Below are 17,219 nucleotides of genomic sequence, written 5' to 3' on the forward strand. Positions count from 1 at the left end.
AGAAAAAAAATTAAGCAAAAATAAGTGGAAAACATATAATAAAATCAACAAAACATCAATGAAACAAATTATACAATATCGAAATTAAATGGAAAGACATCTCATGTTTTCAACTGTAAGATTTAATACTGTTAAGATGGCAATACTCCCCAACTTGATCTACAGGTTCTATGCAATCCAAATTAAATCCCAGATGTAGCTTTTAAAGAAACTGACAATCCGATCCTAAGACTCACATAAAAATGCAAGAGACCCCAAACAACCAAAACAATCTTGAAAAAATACTAAAGTTGGAGGACTCACAATCCCCAATTTCAAAAGTTACTACAAAGCTACCAGAAAAAAGATAATCTGATACTGTCATAAAGATAGACATATAGATTAAAAGAATAAAATTGAGATTCTATAAATAAACCTATACATTTGACAATTGCTTTTCAATAAGGGTGCCAAGAGACTTCAATGGGAAAATAATAGTCTTTTCAACAAATGATGCCAGGACAACTAGATATCCATATACAAAAGAATGAAGTCTAACTACTACCTCATACTGTGTATGAAAATTAGTTCAAAATGGACCAAAGACCTACATGTAAGAGCTGAAACTGTAAAACTCTAAGAACCATGAAAACATAAATGTAAAACATAAAATCTGTGAAAACATAAGAGTTAATTGTTGTGACCCTGGATTAGGCAATGATTTCTTAAATATAACATGAAAAGCACAATCAACGAAAAAAAATATAGATTAAACCATATCAAAATTGAACACTTTTGTGCATCAAAGGATACTATGAAATATGTGCAAAGCCAATGTATTAATGGAAGAAAATATCTGTAAATCATATATCTGATAATTGTCTAGTATCCAAAATATATAAGGACCTTCTATAACTCAACAATGAAAAGACAGTCCAATTTTTAAACACAGGCATTTCTCCAACAAAAGATATACAAATATCCAATAAGCACATGACAAAATGTTCACCATCATTAAACGTTAGTGAAATGTGAGTAAAAATCATGATATAATACTTCACACCAACTAGGATGACTATAATAAAAAACAGACAATAAAAGGTGTTGCTGAAAAGTGGAAACACTAGAAAATCTATACACTACTGGTAAGAATGCAAATGGTAAGGCTACTTTGGAAAATAATCTGGCAGTTCCTAAAAAATTAAATAAAAAAGTTACATATAACTTAGCAATTCCATTCCTATATATACATACCCATTATAATTGAAAACAGGTCTTAAAACAAAAAATTATACAAAGATTGTCATGGCAGCAGTATTCATAATAGCCAAAAATTGGAAACAAACCAAACGTCTATCAAATGATGAACAAGTAATGAAAAGTTTACCCATATAATGGAAAATTAATCAGTCCTGAAAAGGATTGAAGTACTGATACATGCTACAACATCAGTGAAGCTTGAAAATATTATGTTAAGGTGAAAGAAGTAAATAACAAAAGACCGTGTATTGTATTATTCTATTTATGTAAAATGCCCAGAATAGGAAAACCCATAGAAACAGAAATTAGATTAGTAGTTTCCAAGGACTAGAGAGTTATAGGGGCAGGGAGGGAGATGGAACAATGAGGAATAACTAATAGGTACAGAGTTTCTTTTTGGTATGATGAAAAGTTCTGGAATTGGATAGTGGTGATGGGTTGCACAACTTGGTGAGTATACTAAAAATACTGAATTATACACATAAAAGGGTATGTGAATTATATCTAAATAATTATTTTTTTAAAAAAGTGTAATCCGAGTATTTTTCCTCAAATCTCATACCTGTTCTTGCCGGTACACCAGTGATGGTGGAAAATGAGGATGGAATCAGAGAATCACAGAGTTGGAAGGACAGTGCCAGACACTCATTCTAAAAGCCTTAATGTTGTCAAAGGCAAGACAGACCTTCAATGATCTGCTAATGAAAACACTTCACATTACAAATGAGGAAATGAAGGCCCAAAGGAGATAAGTAATTTGTACAAGGCATCATTTTCAAAGGCAAAATTAAATTGTAAACTGAGCACTGGACTTGTGGTGGGAATTCCTGGCCCAGTTTCTGTCATGTTCTATCATGAACAAGGCCCTAAGCATTGCTGAATCTAAATACTGCAATGTGCAAAATATGAATATAATATCTCCTCACCAACTTTTTGTATCAAGTTCAAAAATTAATATGAAAATAAGTTATAAGTGTCCAATACTCTTCATGTGTTACTTTTTAATATCTATTCTTGTGAATGCCCCTTTGTATATTTTAATATGTTGACCACCTTTTCTCCTATGACATTCCAAGTCCGCCAATATTAGTGTCTTTCTATCAGAATACTCAAGTCTATCATAAAAGTCAATCTTATATTCTTACTTTGCTAAATAATATCTAATAAGGAAAAGAAGAATAGAGCTAACATGTATTGACTGTCAAACAAGATATTAGTTACATTTTTTTCTTACATTATTCTTGAGACATAATTTTTTCCATGATACAGACGCAGAGGTTTAGAATCAAGTAAATCAACTAAGTTGTCTGTGGTTTTCAGAGTAAGCCTATGGCAATGTCAGGACAGAGATCAAAGTCTTTCTGTTCACCAACCCATTCTAATTGAACTCAGACTTCATCCAAGGAATAATCCATTCTCAGCTCACAACAAACCAATCTTTCCATGTATGCTTGTCTATCTCTTCTAAGGTCCATTTTCTGATGCTAATTTCAGCCTCCTCCACTTTTTATTCCAATAAATCACAAATTTAAGTATACTACATAAATATTGATCAAGTCTTCTACATATGTGGCTCACCTTCTCCACAGATAACTAAAACCCTTCCACTTGTCTTCTTGCTACACAGGGTGATAAAATGTTTTTCCAAAAATTAATAGTCAAATTATTTATCTTGTTTTTGAAAAAATACACATACACAAAAAAAAACAGTAGTGAAAATGTACTCTAAGCCATTAATATTTAGTTATTTAGCTTTCTGTTTCTCCTATCCCAGAGCTGAGTATTATTCAGTCCCAGTCATAAGTTAGCTTGACACTTTAATGGAACATAGATTATCTAAGGTTATTTAGACATCAAAACTAACTGAGCAGCAGGGTCAAGAACAGTAAGTACAGAATGTTGCCTCTGAAAATAATGTCAGAAATCTTCTAGGTACATCCAGGTACAATGAATGTATAGGAGTGTATTACTGAAATGATTGATTTAATCAGTTAAAAAAAAGGAGAGTGTTGTCAAACCAATCTCATCTCTGGCAAACAAGAAGCATGCAATGTAGAAGCCACCAACATTGAGTTATTTCTGCCAGAAAAATCATGTTGTGACAGGACTAAAAGAGGCTGCCTGATAATTATCCTTACTGCAAAAGAGTGGCATTACTAAGAAGTAGATAAGATCCCAAAAGGTTTCCAGGAACAAAGCGATAGACAGAGAAGGACAGGAAAAAAACAAACAAACAACAACAACAACAAAAAAAAACAAAAACAAAAAAAAACAGCAAATAGCAGTCCCTAGAAAAATCTTGCCAAGAAACATGTGACCTATCATATGGCCATCATATCATATCATATCACCATTAATTTTTTAATATGAAGGAATCACAGCTAAACAAGATGACAAATCAGCGATATAAGATTCAGGAATATGTACAAGTCAATGGAAACTAAACATGACCTGGAAGCACTTGTCAAACAAGTGGGAAAAAAAAACAACAAATAAAATCATCACAGAAATGAAACCCAAATTGAAGGCAACACAAAGATTGACGGTGCTGAAAACACTGTAAAGGACGTAGAGAACAAGATGGAGAAAAGTAAGCAGAATGAAATAGAAATGAAGCAAACAAATAAAAGTCTGAGAAATTTTAAAATTTGGAGGGCAGGTGAAGGAGAGTCAATATAAATATATGTTAGCTTATATGGACTCAAAAAATAAGGAAAGCTTTGCAAAAATGAAATAAGCTTTGATTCTACATATCAGACAGTGACACTGGGTTTTGATTCTACATATCAGACAGTGACACTGGGTTTCAGAAAAAATGACAAAGAATGAATAACACTGACATGTATTCTACTCAAACATACAGAAAAATTACCTGAGAACTAAGTAGAACTCTCAACAATATGAGTGGAAAATATTAGCGTGCTCTCAGACTTCTACAAGACAGCATTCAATGCTAACAAATAGTGGAGAAATCAAAGTAAAGACAAAGGGAGACCCAAAACTCTACACACAATGCAACTTGTTATTCACCTTCAAAAACTCAGGGTATATAATTCCCAGGGTTGTTTTTTTTTTTAATTTGTAAGAAACAACTGAAAAGAACAGCAAAAAAAAAAATTACTAACATAAAGATGTAAAATGAAAATCTTGACAGAATAGTAACTATTTAAATCTATTTATCTGCTGTATTAAAACAAATGGGAAGATTATGGTAATGAAAAACACATAAATGTTATAAATGATAACATCATATTGTCACTTAGAAAGTTGATAGAGAAAGAGTATTAGTGTGTTGAATTCCTCATCTTTCATGGCTAAATCAAAATTTATAATTCATATCTGAAAAACAATAGTGTTGTCTGTTCTATTTAAAGGCATAAACACTAACAGAAATGATGCAATCAATTAAATTTGGGAGCCAGAGATGGGAGGAAAGTGGAAAAAAGGAAAATATACTAAATATTTTCTCAACAGCCTGAACTATCATAAAGTAAACAGGCAAACAACAAACTGGGCATAAATATTTGCAACATATATCGCAGATCCCTAATAAATAGCTTCTAAAAAATTGAGAAAGAAACACGAACAACCCAACAGAAAATTAGGCAAGGACATGAAAAGAATAAAGCAAATCCACAATACAGGAAATTTGATAGATAAATAACCAGGTTTCCTCAAAGAATAAATTACAGAGGAAAAAAAGGGTGGGAGAAATTGCTATTAATTAAATGAAGGTTAAGAAATATATAGACCAAATTCAATGTGCTAACATTGTAAGGAAATTAATTCAAGTAAATGATTAAAAAGACATTTTTTAAGATACTGGGATATTTGACTCTGTATTGAATATTAAATATTGAGGAGACTGTTGATTTTGTTAGGTCTGTTAATGATATGGTGGTTTATGTTTTTTAAGGCCTTATCCATTAGAGAAACTTACTGAAGTATTAAAGGGTGAATTAAAGTCAGACCTGGGATTGGCTTCAAAGTATGTAATAAAAATTACAAGAAATTTAAGGGATAAACAAAGCAATAATGTTGATAATTTTTGAATCCAGGAGTCTATGGGGGTTCATCATAGTATTCTCTCTACTTTTGTATGTGTTATAATTTTTATTGTGTACATTCAAATAAGCAGTTTCTAAAAATTCTATATGGCAGTACAATTATCTGTGACTAGAGAACACATAAATCTGAAACATCACAATTACTTTAGTTACCATTGAAATGTAATTCCCTTTACTTTCTTTTTACTGAGGTTATTTGTTTTAAATCTAAAGCTTTAACATGGGGCATATAAAAATAGCCCTGGCAACTGTCTTTTATCTTGAACTGACTGATTCTGGACTAGTCAATTCAGTTAAACTGAATGTATAGGAACTTTGGCTAAAATATAAGAATTACTGCACTTTTACTGATGAAATCCTTGGTCATTTAGAGAGAGGAGAGTAGGTATGTAAATTTTGTGGCTACAATAATAAGAAATATAATATATTACTGACCACATGTCAGATACCAGCCTCTGAGGTGGAAAAGGGGGTTCAAAAATGTTGCTATATCTAGCTACTCTTAAACACCCTTTTCAGCATCTCTCCATTTTATATGATTTGCTTCTGTGTTCCAACTCAAATCTCATATTGAACTGTAACCCCAAGGCTGTAGGTGAGGCCTGGTGGGAGATGACTGGATCATGGGGGCAGCTTCTCATGAATGGTTTCATATCCTCCCCCTTGGTATTGCATAATAAGTGAGTTATCAGGAGATGTAGTTATTTAATAAGTGTGTAGCACCTACTCCCTCATTCTGTCTTCCTGCTGCTCGCCATGTAAGACACGCCTGCTTCCCCTTAGCCTTCCCCCATGACTGGAAGTTTCCTGAGGTCTCCCCAGAAATCATCATGCTTCCCGTACAGCCTGGGAAAGCATGAGGCAATTAAACTTCTTTTCTCTGTAAATTACACAGTTTCAAGTATTTCTCTGGGGATGAGATTAAGACACCACTCCTCTTCCCAAGTTATCCACGGGAAGGTTGTTGCTCCACTAAGAAAACTGCTATGGTGTTCATAATTTCCTTCAAGCAAGCAATTCCTTCAATCTATCCCAAGGTTAAAAAAAGAAAAAAAGACAATAGGACATTATATGGATGACAGAACATTTGAAGACAAATGTTCTCGGGACAATAGAACATTTGAAGAAACAGGAACAAATTTTAACAGGCATTTTAGGCAAGAGAAAAAAATGCAAGGTAGTTAATCAGATTTTCATTAAGGAAGATAGGAGGTTATCAACACTGTCAAAGGACACCATTGTACCTACCTTTAGAACTGAGTGGGCTAAGACTGTAGGGAACATGCTTGATCTATTCAGTAATGCAAACTGCTGCCAGACACTTAACCCTGACTTAGCAAAATCCATATTTCAAAGCAAATAATAAACATTCTTCATATAATTATCCTACCCTTACCATCGAGGAAAACATTCTCAGGACCTTGAATTAAAGTAGCTTTATTAGCTTTGCTTTACTTATTTTGAGCACCTAGAGGTCAGGTGAGGTGGCTCACATCTGCCATCCCAGCACATTGAGAAGCCAAGGCAGGTGGATCACCTGAGCGGGAGTTCGCGGTCAGCCTGGCCAACATGGCAAAAACCTATCTCTATTAAAAATACCAAAATCAGCTGGGAGTAGTGGTGGACATCTGTAATCCAAGCTACTTGGGAGGATGAGGCAGGAGAATTGCTTGAACCCAGGAGACAGAGGTTGCAGTGATCTGAGATTGTGCCACTGCACTCCAATCTGGGCAACAGAGTGAGACTCCATCTCAAAAAAAAAAAAAAATCCTAGAAAAATATTTAAACGCATTTTGAAAATGCAAATATACCACTAATTTCAACAAGACTTCTCCCTCTAGTCTTCCTACTTCCAAATTAATGAGGTTTTAGCTATGTTTTAATAGCAGAAAATAATCAAATATACATGTGCATAAAGCACTCTAGCTTTATATACCATTCTGCAAGATACAGCAACATGGACATAATATATGGCAGTGCTTATCTATTCAAATGAATAGAAAAATCAAAAGATATATTGGTATATATAAGATGATTAAATGATTATGACCTTTAATATGACTAATTTCATCTCACTGATAGCATAATTTCATTGGCCATTTCAAGTCTATTATGCCCAAAATGAGAATTCAGGAGTCTGAAGTTCATATTTGTTCAGCATTCCTACCAATTTTTAATACTTTTGATCTAAGTGGTGCTTTTATCCTTAGACATACTTCTATTTCTTCCTTTTTTGCAATGCTTTATGCCATTATCATGAATTCCTCCCTGGGTGGTGGAGCCCTTGCCAATATCTGCACTTTTATTATAGAATCTGCCCCCAACGTAACCAGAGTCTCACATTTTCCTTTTCTGCATCTCACAGCATAACCTGTTCGTCCGTTATGCAAGAAGGACATCACCTAACACACACAAACATACACACACACACATACACACACACACACACACACACAGAGTCACAGCAAGCTCATGTGCACATGCACACATACTCAGGAAATGTACATTTTGGATCACAGAAGCTCCTTGGCCTAGTTCTCCCAGATGCCACTCAGATGCTGCCTTGGCATGGCATCCTTACTGACCCTCCCTTCCTCCACAGAACACTGAACTCATCTGTCCTCAACTTCCACCCCAGAAAGGTCACTCCCAGATCTAATCACAGCCCAGATTCTCTTCCTGGCCCGTCTCTGTAACTAATCATCGAAGTTCCGGCCCAAAGCACAGTAAAAGCAGTAGACTGGACTCATTATGAAGGCAGAGTCCACATTTTATTCAATGATGTTTCTGTAACTCCACTCACCATAACTGGGCCATAATCAGTTTGGAATAAATGATTTCTGGTCACACTGGATCCTTTACCTTTTAGAGCTGTTGCTCACTTTTCCACATTTATCCCCAATTCAAGGTCTTTCTAATCAAGAATAAAGTGTAATTATGTGGCCTCTGACATATTATGTCTCAAACATAATCTTTCACTCTTCCAAGGGTTTCTGTATATTTTTCAAGGAGACTGGGAGAAGTGATCAACAAATTATAAATAACCAGGTGTCTCCTTGATTCAGATTTGGAGGCAGCAGCTCCCTGAAGAGCCCCCAGATCTCATTTCCACCCAAGGCCTTGGCCTCTTTTATTAAGTCATGCCCAACCCCATCTCTGGCCTCCAGAAACAGCTATCTTAGGTGTGAGACAACTCCTACCCTGAACTTTGCCTGTTCACCAGGTAAAACAGCTTTGTTTCTCGCTTCATATAAGACTCCAAAAAGTAAATAGGGTCTTATCATGCTCTCATTTCCATTCTCCCTGCACTTGCTCTGCTCTTCTTCTCACTGACATTTTCCTACTAAAGCCAAACTCAGAGCCAGAGACTTGCTTCCTGAGACTTCGGTTCCCAGGCCCAGGAGTAACAGCCCATGTTTACTGAGTACTCATCATGTAGCAGGGACAGTTCTAAATGCTTCATGGATATGATCTCATTTAATCCACACCTATGAGGTAATTAATATGATGATCCATATCTCATTTAATCAACACTGAGGTTTACCAGTACAAATAAAATATCTGCTTCAAAAGGCCTTACACAGTAAGGAAATGTGTTATTTAAATTAATCAAAGGTTATAAAGTCAAGTTCGCTTCAGACATGGTACAATGAGGACATCTGGACAGATATAAATGAGAACTTTGAACCACTCACCACCTCCTAAACCATTCTGCCTAGCAGAGGTAGTCCTCACAAATCCCGGGACAAGCTGCTCTGCATTAAACATTTCATGACTTAACCTGGGGCAATGGCCTCACAAAGGTATGCAGATTCTTCTCAGCAGCCACTGCTTCACTGCTCTGAACCCTCCAGGCCGAGATCTCAGCATAGCCCACATAGCAGTACAAGGTCTGATTTAAGAGATAACCAAGCATCTCCTGTTAATTTTCATAGGCAGGAATCTGGGACACATCTATGAGTGGGAATTCTACAGATGTCTGCCCAAGGAGGATGAAATATTTGTTAAGATCAGGGTGTATCTTTATGGGTGCACTTGCCCAGGATCCAGGATTTAATGTTAGCTGGAGCATCTGAAAGTGACATAAAAGCAATATACTATGTTGGCTATTTGGAGCCTGAACTTAACAGCTGCATATAGGCAATAAGGATTAAGGGGCAGAACTTCCCTGCTACAGTGTTAAGAATTCTGAAAGCTCAGAGAATTGGGAGCATTACATCTCTCTCTCTCTCTCCAGGTTTATGCCTGTTGTTGTGGTCTAATTATTAATACTGCCTCTTTGCCATCTGCTCAGCCAAGCCTTACCCATGCCATCCTAGAGGAACCAGAGGACATACCCTTTGCCAGGGCTTTATGAAATGCATTGGTGAAGGGAACATCAGAACACTGACAGAGCCCTGAGGTAGCTGTCGCCAGCAGCCTGGAGATGACAGTGGGGAATATTATGACTGTATTCCCTGATTTCCGTGGGAATAATGGTAGACAGAGTGACAGTGGTAGAGGCCAGTGAGAGCACTTAACCATTAAAAGACAATCTTTTTTTTTTTTTTTTTTTGTAGTGCTTGATATTTATTGAAAATAATGCCAATGCTTTTTCCAGGTAGTATTGAGGAGCTGTGCTGAGTGCTTGTTTTGTTTTTAGTATTATTTGTCCAAATGCACACATCTGTGGGACTGCTGCAATTTTGAAAGTAAAGTGACAGCTGTGTAAAACCAGTGCATAGGAAAAAAGAAATGTCAACAATTTGGCTGCCAGGCACACCAAGCCCCTGCAGCAATCTGGTGGGGCAGGGGAGGACCCTCGGAGTGGGTAGAAAACTAACAGGCTGAATGACTGGCCCCTTCATGGGTTCGTAAGCTGTCCAAATCAATGTCCGAAGAGGTATAGCCAACTCTGGCATCTTCCAGGTTGGTCTTTACTTCGAAAGGCGGTAGTATGTAGGTGGATGTGGTGAGTGGATGTGAAGTGGCAGCATAGTTCTCTGGGCAGATGTAAGCCTGGCAGTAGGGCAGGTGGCAGCAGCAGGGTTATGGGTGGTATGACCAGTTTATAACAGGGGCCTGGCCAATAAATGGGGCTCAGGACACAGTTCGGATTAGCAGGGGAGGGTTCCTGGGGCTGGCCAGGGTAGATGACACTTCCAAGCACTTCCGAGTGAGTGAGACTTCAGCCCCAACCCCAGGAGCAGGTAAATGGTGTACTATTCCTGGAACAAAGACAAGCACTACGGAGAAACGAAGAGAGAGAACAGAGGGCGCGAGTAGGGAAGGGGACCAGAGGGCAAGGCGGAGAACAGTGGCTCCCGGCGGGGTGAGGGTTGGAGGGAGGGGGTGGCGGCGTGCAGGGCCCTCCCCCCTAGGCCCGAGGGTCTAAGGCCTAGTAATCATCCTCTTCGTCGTCGTCGTCGTCGTCTTCGTCGTCATCCCAGCCAAAGCACTGTTTCATCTCATCGAGGAAGGCCCGGTAATCACCTAGGATGGGGCTATCCATCTCGATGTAGGGCACCACCCACTCCTCGGCTTCCCCGGTGAGGAGGCTGATTAGGAATGCCACCTTCATGGCGTCGTTGCAGAATCGGTTCTCGTTCACGAGCATGTAAGACGCCGTCTGCACGATAAACTCGGGGAGCCGGGAACTCTCGCCATTAAACGTTTCGGGGAAGGGCACCGGGCAGCTTGGCGGACGTACCTGGCGCAGCAGGCTGGCCCTCTCGCACACCAGCAGCCGCAGCTGTTCCATGAGCTGGCTGTTCTCGATGCTCAGGGCGCGGTGCCGCATCAGGAGCGCATGCAGCAGCAGCACCAGCTCATCCACCATAGCGAACGGCTTGGAAGGACAGGGCTCGGCTCGGTTCGGCTCGGCTCGGACAAAGTGCGTACGGAGGCCTCGCAGGAAGTGCTCGTCCACGGCGGCGCGCGAGGGTCAGGGGCGGGGGGCGGTGCGCGCCAGAGTCCGGGAGGCTACGCAAGCCCCGCCCACGAGGCCATTCGGACGGACGCTGCGCCGGCGCGGCGCAGGAGGGGCGTGGCTAGCCTAGGGGCCGCGGCAGCGTTGGGGAGTGGCCGGGATGGGAAGAGTGCAGACACAGAGGGCTTGGCTAGGACTAGGATTCGCTGGGTCGCTGAACTACCGGCTTTGGTAGCTCTCTAGGCGGGCAGTTAAAGGCTGCGGTCGGCTGCCAGAACTGGATGTGGGGCCTGAATTAGCGGAAGACCTGGCGAGCGCTGAATCCGGTCTCAGAGAAGGTACACTTGTTCAAACTGAAAGGATTAACCACTCTTCTACCTAGCCAACTCGCACAACTCAGTGTTCCTTCGCGGGTCTGTGGCGACTAAATTCTCTTGGCGTGATGTTTTATTAACACATTTTCTTTCTTGTTTAAATCTCACTTAGCGAAGTATTGACACTGCTGGCTGCACTGTGGGAGTCACACTTCCTTTCAGGGTCATGAAGACCCTCAGGGGGTCCTGCCTTACATGAAAAAGGCAGTATTTAAACAGTGACTTACTTAATTGGGAAATAATATGGTATACCTACCTTAAAAAAAAAAAAAAAAAAAAAAAACTAAATAGCAAGATATACAAAGTTCTGCAGAATCAGCATCCAATAACCAATTGCAGGCATCCCACACATTTTATTCTCTATTTCTTGTTCTGCTACTAGTGCCATTGGCCACTGGGTATTATTCTCCACTTAAAAATGAACTGTTAAGATGTGTGTGTTTTTAAATAATTTTCTTTTTCTACTTTAAATGGATCTCTGATCCTAGAGCCATTATGAATTGTTGGCTCTGCTTTCAAATACATTGCCAATTCAATCATGTCTTGCCATTTCTCCCACTGCCACCCTGATCCCCAGCCTTTCTTTCTCACACACTGCTGCAACTAATCACTCAGCTTTCGCTTTTTTTTTTTCTTCCTATAGTATATTCTCCATAAAGTAGCCACGGGAATCATTTAAAACAAAAATTAGATCCCTTCACTCCCTTGCTCAAAATCATCCAACAGTTTCACCTCAGAATAAAGAGCAAAGTTGCAGCCAAGGTCTACAAAGCCCTTCCTTCTATCCTATGCCTCTTCCCATTTTCTGCTGTGCTCTAATCACTGTCCTTGCTGATTCTCACACACGTCAAGTAGTTCTGGCTTTGTAGCCTTTGCACCTTCTATCCCTTCTGCCTTGTAAGACTGTCGTCCCAGTTGGCTGCCTGACTCCTTCTCCTACTGCTTTCAGAGAGAACTTTTCTGGCCACCGGACTTATCAGAACCCCCTGTTCTCTGCCACAAATCTCTAACCCTTTACTCTGCTTCATTTATCTACATAGCATTTATTGTGCTACTGGCCAACATGTCGAATAGCACTTTGCTCATCATTTGCTTCTATTTTATAATATATAAGTCAAAGAAACACTGCCTTTGCTACCTGCTGTATCCCTAATGCCTAGAAAAGTTCTGGCCCACAGCAGAGGCTTCACTAATGTTTGGCAAGTAAAATAAGCTCAGAGTGCAGATGCTGAAAAAAAATTAGAAGTTATGGCTGCACAAAGTGTCAAAAAATACTCTTTAAGTCGTTCAGTGTAAGGTCAGTCGCGGTGGCTCATGCCTGTAATCCTAGCACTTTGGGAGGCCGAGGTGGGCAGATCACCTGAGGTCAGGAGTTCAAGACCAGCCTGGCCAACATGGCGAAACCCCATCTCTACTAAAAATACAAAATTAGCCAGGTGTGGTGGCAGGCGCCAGTGATCCCAGCTACTTGGGAGGCTGAGGCAGGAGAATCACTTGAACCTGGGAGGCAGAGGTTGCAGTGAGCCAAGATCACACCATTACACTCCAGCGTGGGCAACAAGAGGGAAACTGTTTTAAAAAAAAAATTGTTCAGCGTATTTTATCTCTGATCATGAATCAGTCTCAATTGTGAAACAACGACTGATGTAATAAAACTGGCTGAGTAGATTTTTAAAGAAGTTCAATGATTCAGTCCTTTATGACAGAATTGAATGATCATCCATGGAAGTAGGAGGCTGGGAGAGAGCAGAGAAACAGGGCCAAGACCCAAGTAGGGACACGGGGAAGATCACACTGGTGAAAAGATGGGCAGTGAAAAAAAAAAGAGATAGGAGAAATGTGAGCCTTTGGCCTCTCCTGTGCTATGAGCTCTGCTGCTAGAGAAGTTTCTTGAGGGCAGGCAGGGATCCACTCTCACTCTTAATTTTATCTTCAGCATCTGGCAGTGTTTACTACCTCCTCCATAAATGTTCAGTGTGAGGGTTGAAGAGGAGGGATGGGAAATGTGGAAAGTAGGTCTCTGGCCATCATGCCCATTTACAGTTCAGAGTACAGGATGGGCCTTACTGGGACAGAGGTAGTGTCCAGCTCCACCTTTCATATCCAGGCCCTAATCCAGGAAGAGTACTCAGGATTCCACTCCTAGGAGCACACTTTCTGTAGCAGATGCTGGGCCAGGTGATTGGCAGGGCTGTCTCAATGACTCACACACACGGACCAGACTTGTGAATGGGCCTTTTAGAGCCAGAGACGCAGGAGATAAAGACTTACCTCAGCCTAATAAAGCAATAGGTTGATGGTGCTATAGCATCATGCCAACCTCTCTAACTCTAAAGCCTTTGCTCTTGCACCATGTGCTGGACCCTTGTGACTTCAGTGGACTCAGGCAGGTCTAGTGGGGAATCAGAGATGATTAAGCAGATGCTGCCCTCATTTTCTTCCTACAACTCCACAGCAGAGAGATTCAGGGAGGAAACTAGATGAGGCAACCACTAGTATTCCCTCTGAGTGTGCTCTGAGATGCTGGAAGACAGGAAATGTCCTGGCCAAAACTGTGCACAGAACTGGGCAGTGACTTTGGGAGGTACTTCTCAGCTTGGAGAAAGGGGATGGAACAAGCAGCTTAGCACTGACAAGGGAAGCAGTCAGGAAGAGGTGGGTAGTATCAGCTGATAGAACAAGTAGAATCTTTTTTTTTTGGGGGGGGGGACGGAGTTTCGCTCTTGTTACCCAGGCTGGAGTGCAATGGCACGTTCTCGGCTCACCGCAACCTCCGCCTCCTGGGTTCAGGCAATTCTCCTGCCTCAGCATCCTGAGTAGCTGGGATTATAGGCACGCACCACCATGCCCAGCTAATTTTTTGTATTTTTAGTAGAGACGGGGTTTCACCATGTTGACCAGGATGGTCTCGATCTCTTGACCTCGTTATCCACCTGCCTCGGCCTCCCAAAGTTCTGGGATTACAGGCTTGAGCCACCGCACCCGGCCTACAAGTAGAATCTTAATACTCATGTTAACCAGCTTCCGGGTGCCTGCGAGGCTCTCCCATCAGTGCCAGTGCCTTTCAGCACTTTCTTCTCCATTCACCCTGCTTATGCCTGCATGTTGCCTTCCTCATTCTCTTTCCCCCCTCTCAGTGGCCCTTAAATGTTCCTTTACACTTAGGTGAATATGCTGGAGGCAGACACAAGTACTCCCTGTAACAAGTACTCATAGGGAGTACTTGTCTCAGGCTCATAAAATTTATCAGGTCATATCTGGCTTGGAACACCCTAAGGGTGGCTTAGTCTCCACCATTTGGCAAGAGCACAAGCCCAGGGCACTCACTGCCACCATCTTCCAGGCTTCAAACCCTCCCCTGGTACACATCAAGCATCCAGGCTGTAAAATTCCCTTGAAATAAACATGAAAATTTCCCATGATTCTTGAGCCACCAGATGAGTACGCACACATCAACTGGGTAAACTAACTTGGCACTCAAATATGCAGTCAGGAACAGAAAGCAGCTTTGGAAAGTATTTGTGAGAGGACTGCATGAATGCTGCCAAGAGCCAGATCTCTTCCTATAGATTTCCTTCTATAGCCAGGTGCACCCTGGACTGCATTTGGACGGCAATAGCCCTCTGGCCTAGAGAAAGGAATGAAGAGGGACAACTTCCTCCCTCCTATCTTTGCCCTCTCCAGCTTACTAAAGTGCCTGGAAACATTTTTACATGTTTATTAATGTACTAAATTAATGTATCCTTATGGTTGAAATAAATAATATTGATGTGTTAAAATAAAAAAGGAACATTCTTAAGACCTCTTATCCTCACAAAATATCACTTAATAAGATTGCTGAAAATTCAAATTTTGCCGTCTCTTGTTCTCTCTCTCCCTTTCTCTAAGGGACTCAACTCTTCAGTTTGTTAGATGATATAGAAAAAAACATGATGCCAAATAAACTCATAGTTCCAGATATAATACTAGAGAATCAGAGTTCTATAACTGAAAGATTTTTATGAATTAATGTCTTATATTAAGTATTTTGTATTTTTCAGGTGTAGGCTTTTGTATTACCATAATATAGAATTTATTGCCAGCAGCGTGCTGCACTAGATGGTTGTTGTTTAGTTTTTCCTCTTGCCAACTTATTTTAATATATTTGGTCACATTGATTATACAAGAGCTTATACACATGTTTTGTTTCTGCCATTTTTGTACATTTTAGGAAATATCTGACATCATGTTAAATTTGTTCTTAAGGATCTTAAGAAAATGATTTATTATAAATCTATGTTTGCCTGTTTTGTTTTAAATGTTTAATAGCCTCTCTTTTAGATTGGCTAGTTACTTTGATCTAAACTCAGTTTTTCATGAGGCAGAATGGGTGTTGTGAATTGAAGGTAACCACAAATTCTTTGCCATTCAGGAGAGAGGTAGAAACAATTTTCCCTGCCTCATTAATCTGGGGTGGACCTGTGACTTGATTTGACAAGCGGAATGTGATGCAGTGCCTTAAAATTTATGAGACAAGTCCTTAAATAACTGAAGATTCTGCCTTTGCCACTTGGTATGCTTCCCATTAAGAGCCAGCTGCCATATATAAGAAGTCTAGCTACCATGGGTTCATTATACTGTGAAGAAGCTTAAGCTAGCCACGTAGAGAAAGAGAGAGCATGTGGAGGAGCATCGACAGTAAAAAAACATGAGACTGAAGCTCCTTTTTTGGACTTTCCAGCCTAGCAGAGCCACCACCTGAATGCAGCTGAATGAATAACCCCAACTGACAATATACAAAGCAAAAAAAACCCCACACACACAAAAACAAAAACTATCCAGCTGAGCCCTAACTGAATTTATGATCCACAGAATCATGAATAAATAAAATGCCAGTTGCTGTAAACCACAAAGTTCTGGGATAGTTTGCTACCTGGCAGTAGAGGACTTAAACATGGAGAAAGTTAGGGTATGCTGCAGATAAAAGCAGGATCCCTATATTTTTTAAAAAATATGATTTATTAATATACTGCCCTATTCTGTTTTCTTAGATTTACATTTGTCTCTTTGGCATCCATTAATCACAAGGCCAAACTAATGGCCAAAGTTGTTTGCATCCTCCTTGGTATCCAGAACCCATCCTCCGAAACTACTTCCTTGCTTTAACTCTCATGCACCAAGCCAATATTCACCTGCTCTAAATTAACCTGAAGCCAGGTGTCAGACAACTAGGGATTGCCCCATCCCCCATAACCAGCTGGAATCATTCAGATTATCCAGTTCTAAACTGTTTGGCCTGCCCTGCCTTGCCTTTCCCACAGATACACCGGTAAAGACTATGGCTTCCACTCACTCCTTTGTGCCTCCTGGTGTTTACCCACATGTCCTTGCCTGATGTGGTGAGCCTCCCCCTCTCAGGAAATGTAAGTAACAAAAATCTTTCAATTACATTGGCCTTTCCATGTCATCACTCAGTCAACTCCATAAATTAAAATCCTACAGGTACAGTTGGGACAAATGAAAAGTAATCCTCTCCTTTGGGGAACTCTGAAGTGTGTGCTTGTGCATGAGTGCCTCTCTGTCCTTATGTGAGTGTCTGTAGCCAAGCAGACATAAGCATATTGCTGCCCTGTGACATCAAGGGTGCTGCGT

At 40.3% G+C, this 17,219-nt stretch overlaps 1 protein-coding gene and 1 long non-coding RNA gene across 2 annotated transcripts in view; one reads left to right on the forward strand and one right to left on the reverse strand.

Moving 5' to 3' along the window:
• Positions 1-4,425: 4,425 nt before the first annotated feature.
• LDOC1 (LDOC1 regulator of NFKB signaling) lies at positions 4,426-11,275 on the reverse strand. The gene has a single exon (XM_074391984.1). It carries the CDS (start codon positions 11,122-11,124, stop codon positions 10,684-10,686), a length of 441 nt encoding a protein of 146 aa, XP_074248085.1. The 5' UTR covers positions 11,125-11,275; the 3' UTR covers positions 4,426-10,683.
• Positions 11,276-11,352: 77 nt separating this feature from the next.
• Positions 11,353-17,219, forward strand: part of LOC141582861 (uncharacterized) — a 294,061-nt gene continuing 288,194 nt past the window's right edge. Inside the window, exons 1-2 of the long non-coding RNA XR_012515767.1 lie at positions 11,353-11,552; positions 16,889-16,990. This is a non-coding gene — a long non-coding RNA (uncharacterized LOC141582861). The remainder of the gene's footprint in view (positions 11,553-16,888; positions 16,991-17,219) is intronic.

Source organism: Saimiri boliviensis, chromosome X, assembly GCF_048565385.1.
Source record: "Saimiri boliviensis isolate mSaiBol1 chromosome X, mSaiBol1.pri, whole genome shotgun sequence".
Classification (NCBI taxonomy): domain Eukaryota; kingdom Metazoa; phylum Chordata; class Mammalia; order Primates; family Cebidae; genus Saimiri; species Saimiri boliviensis.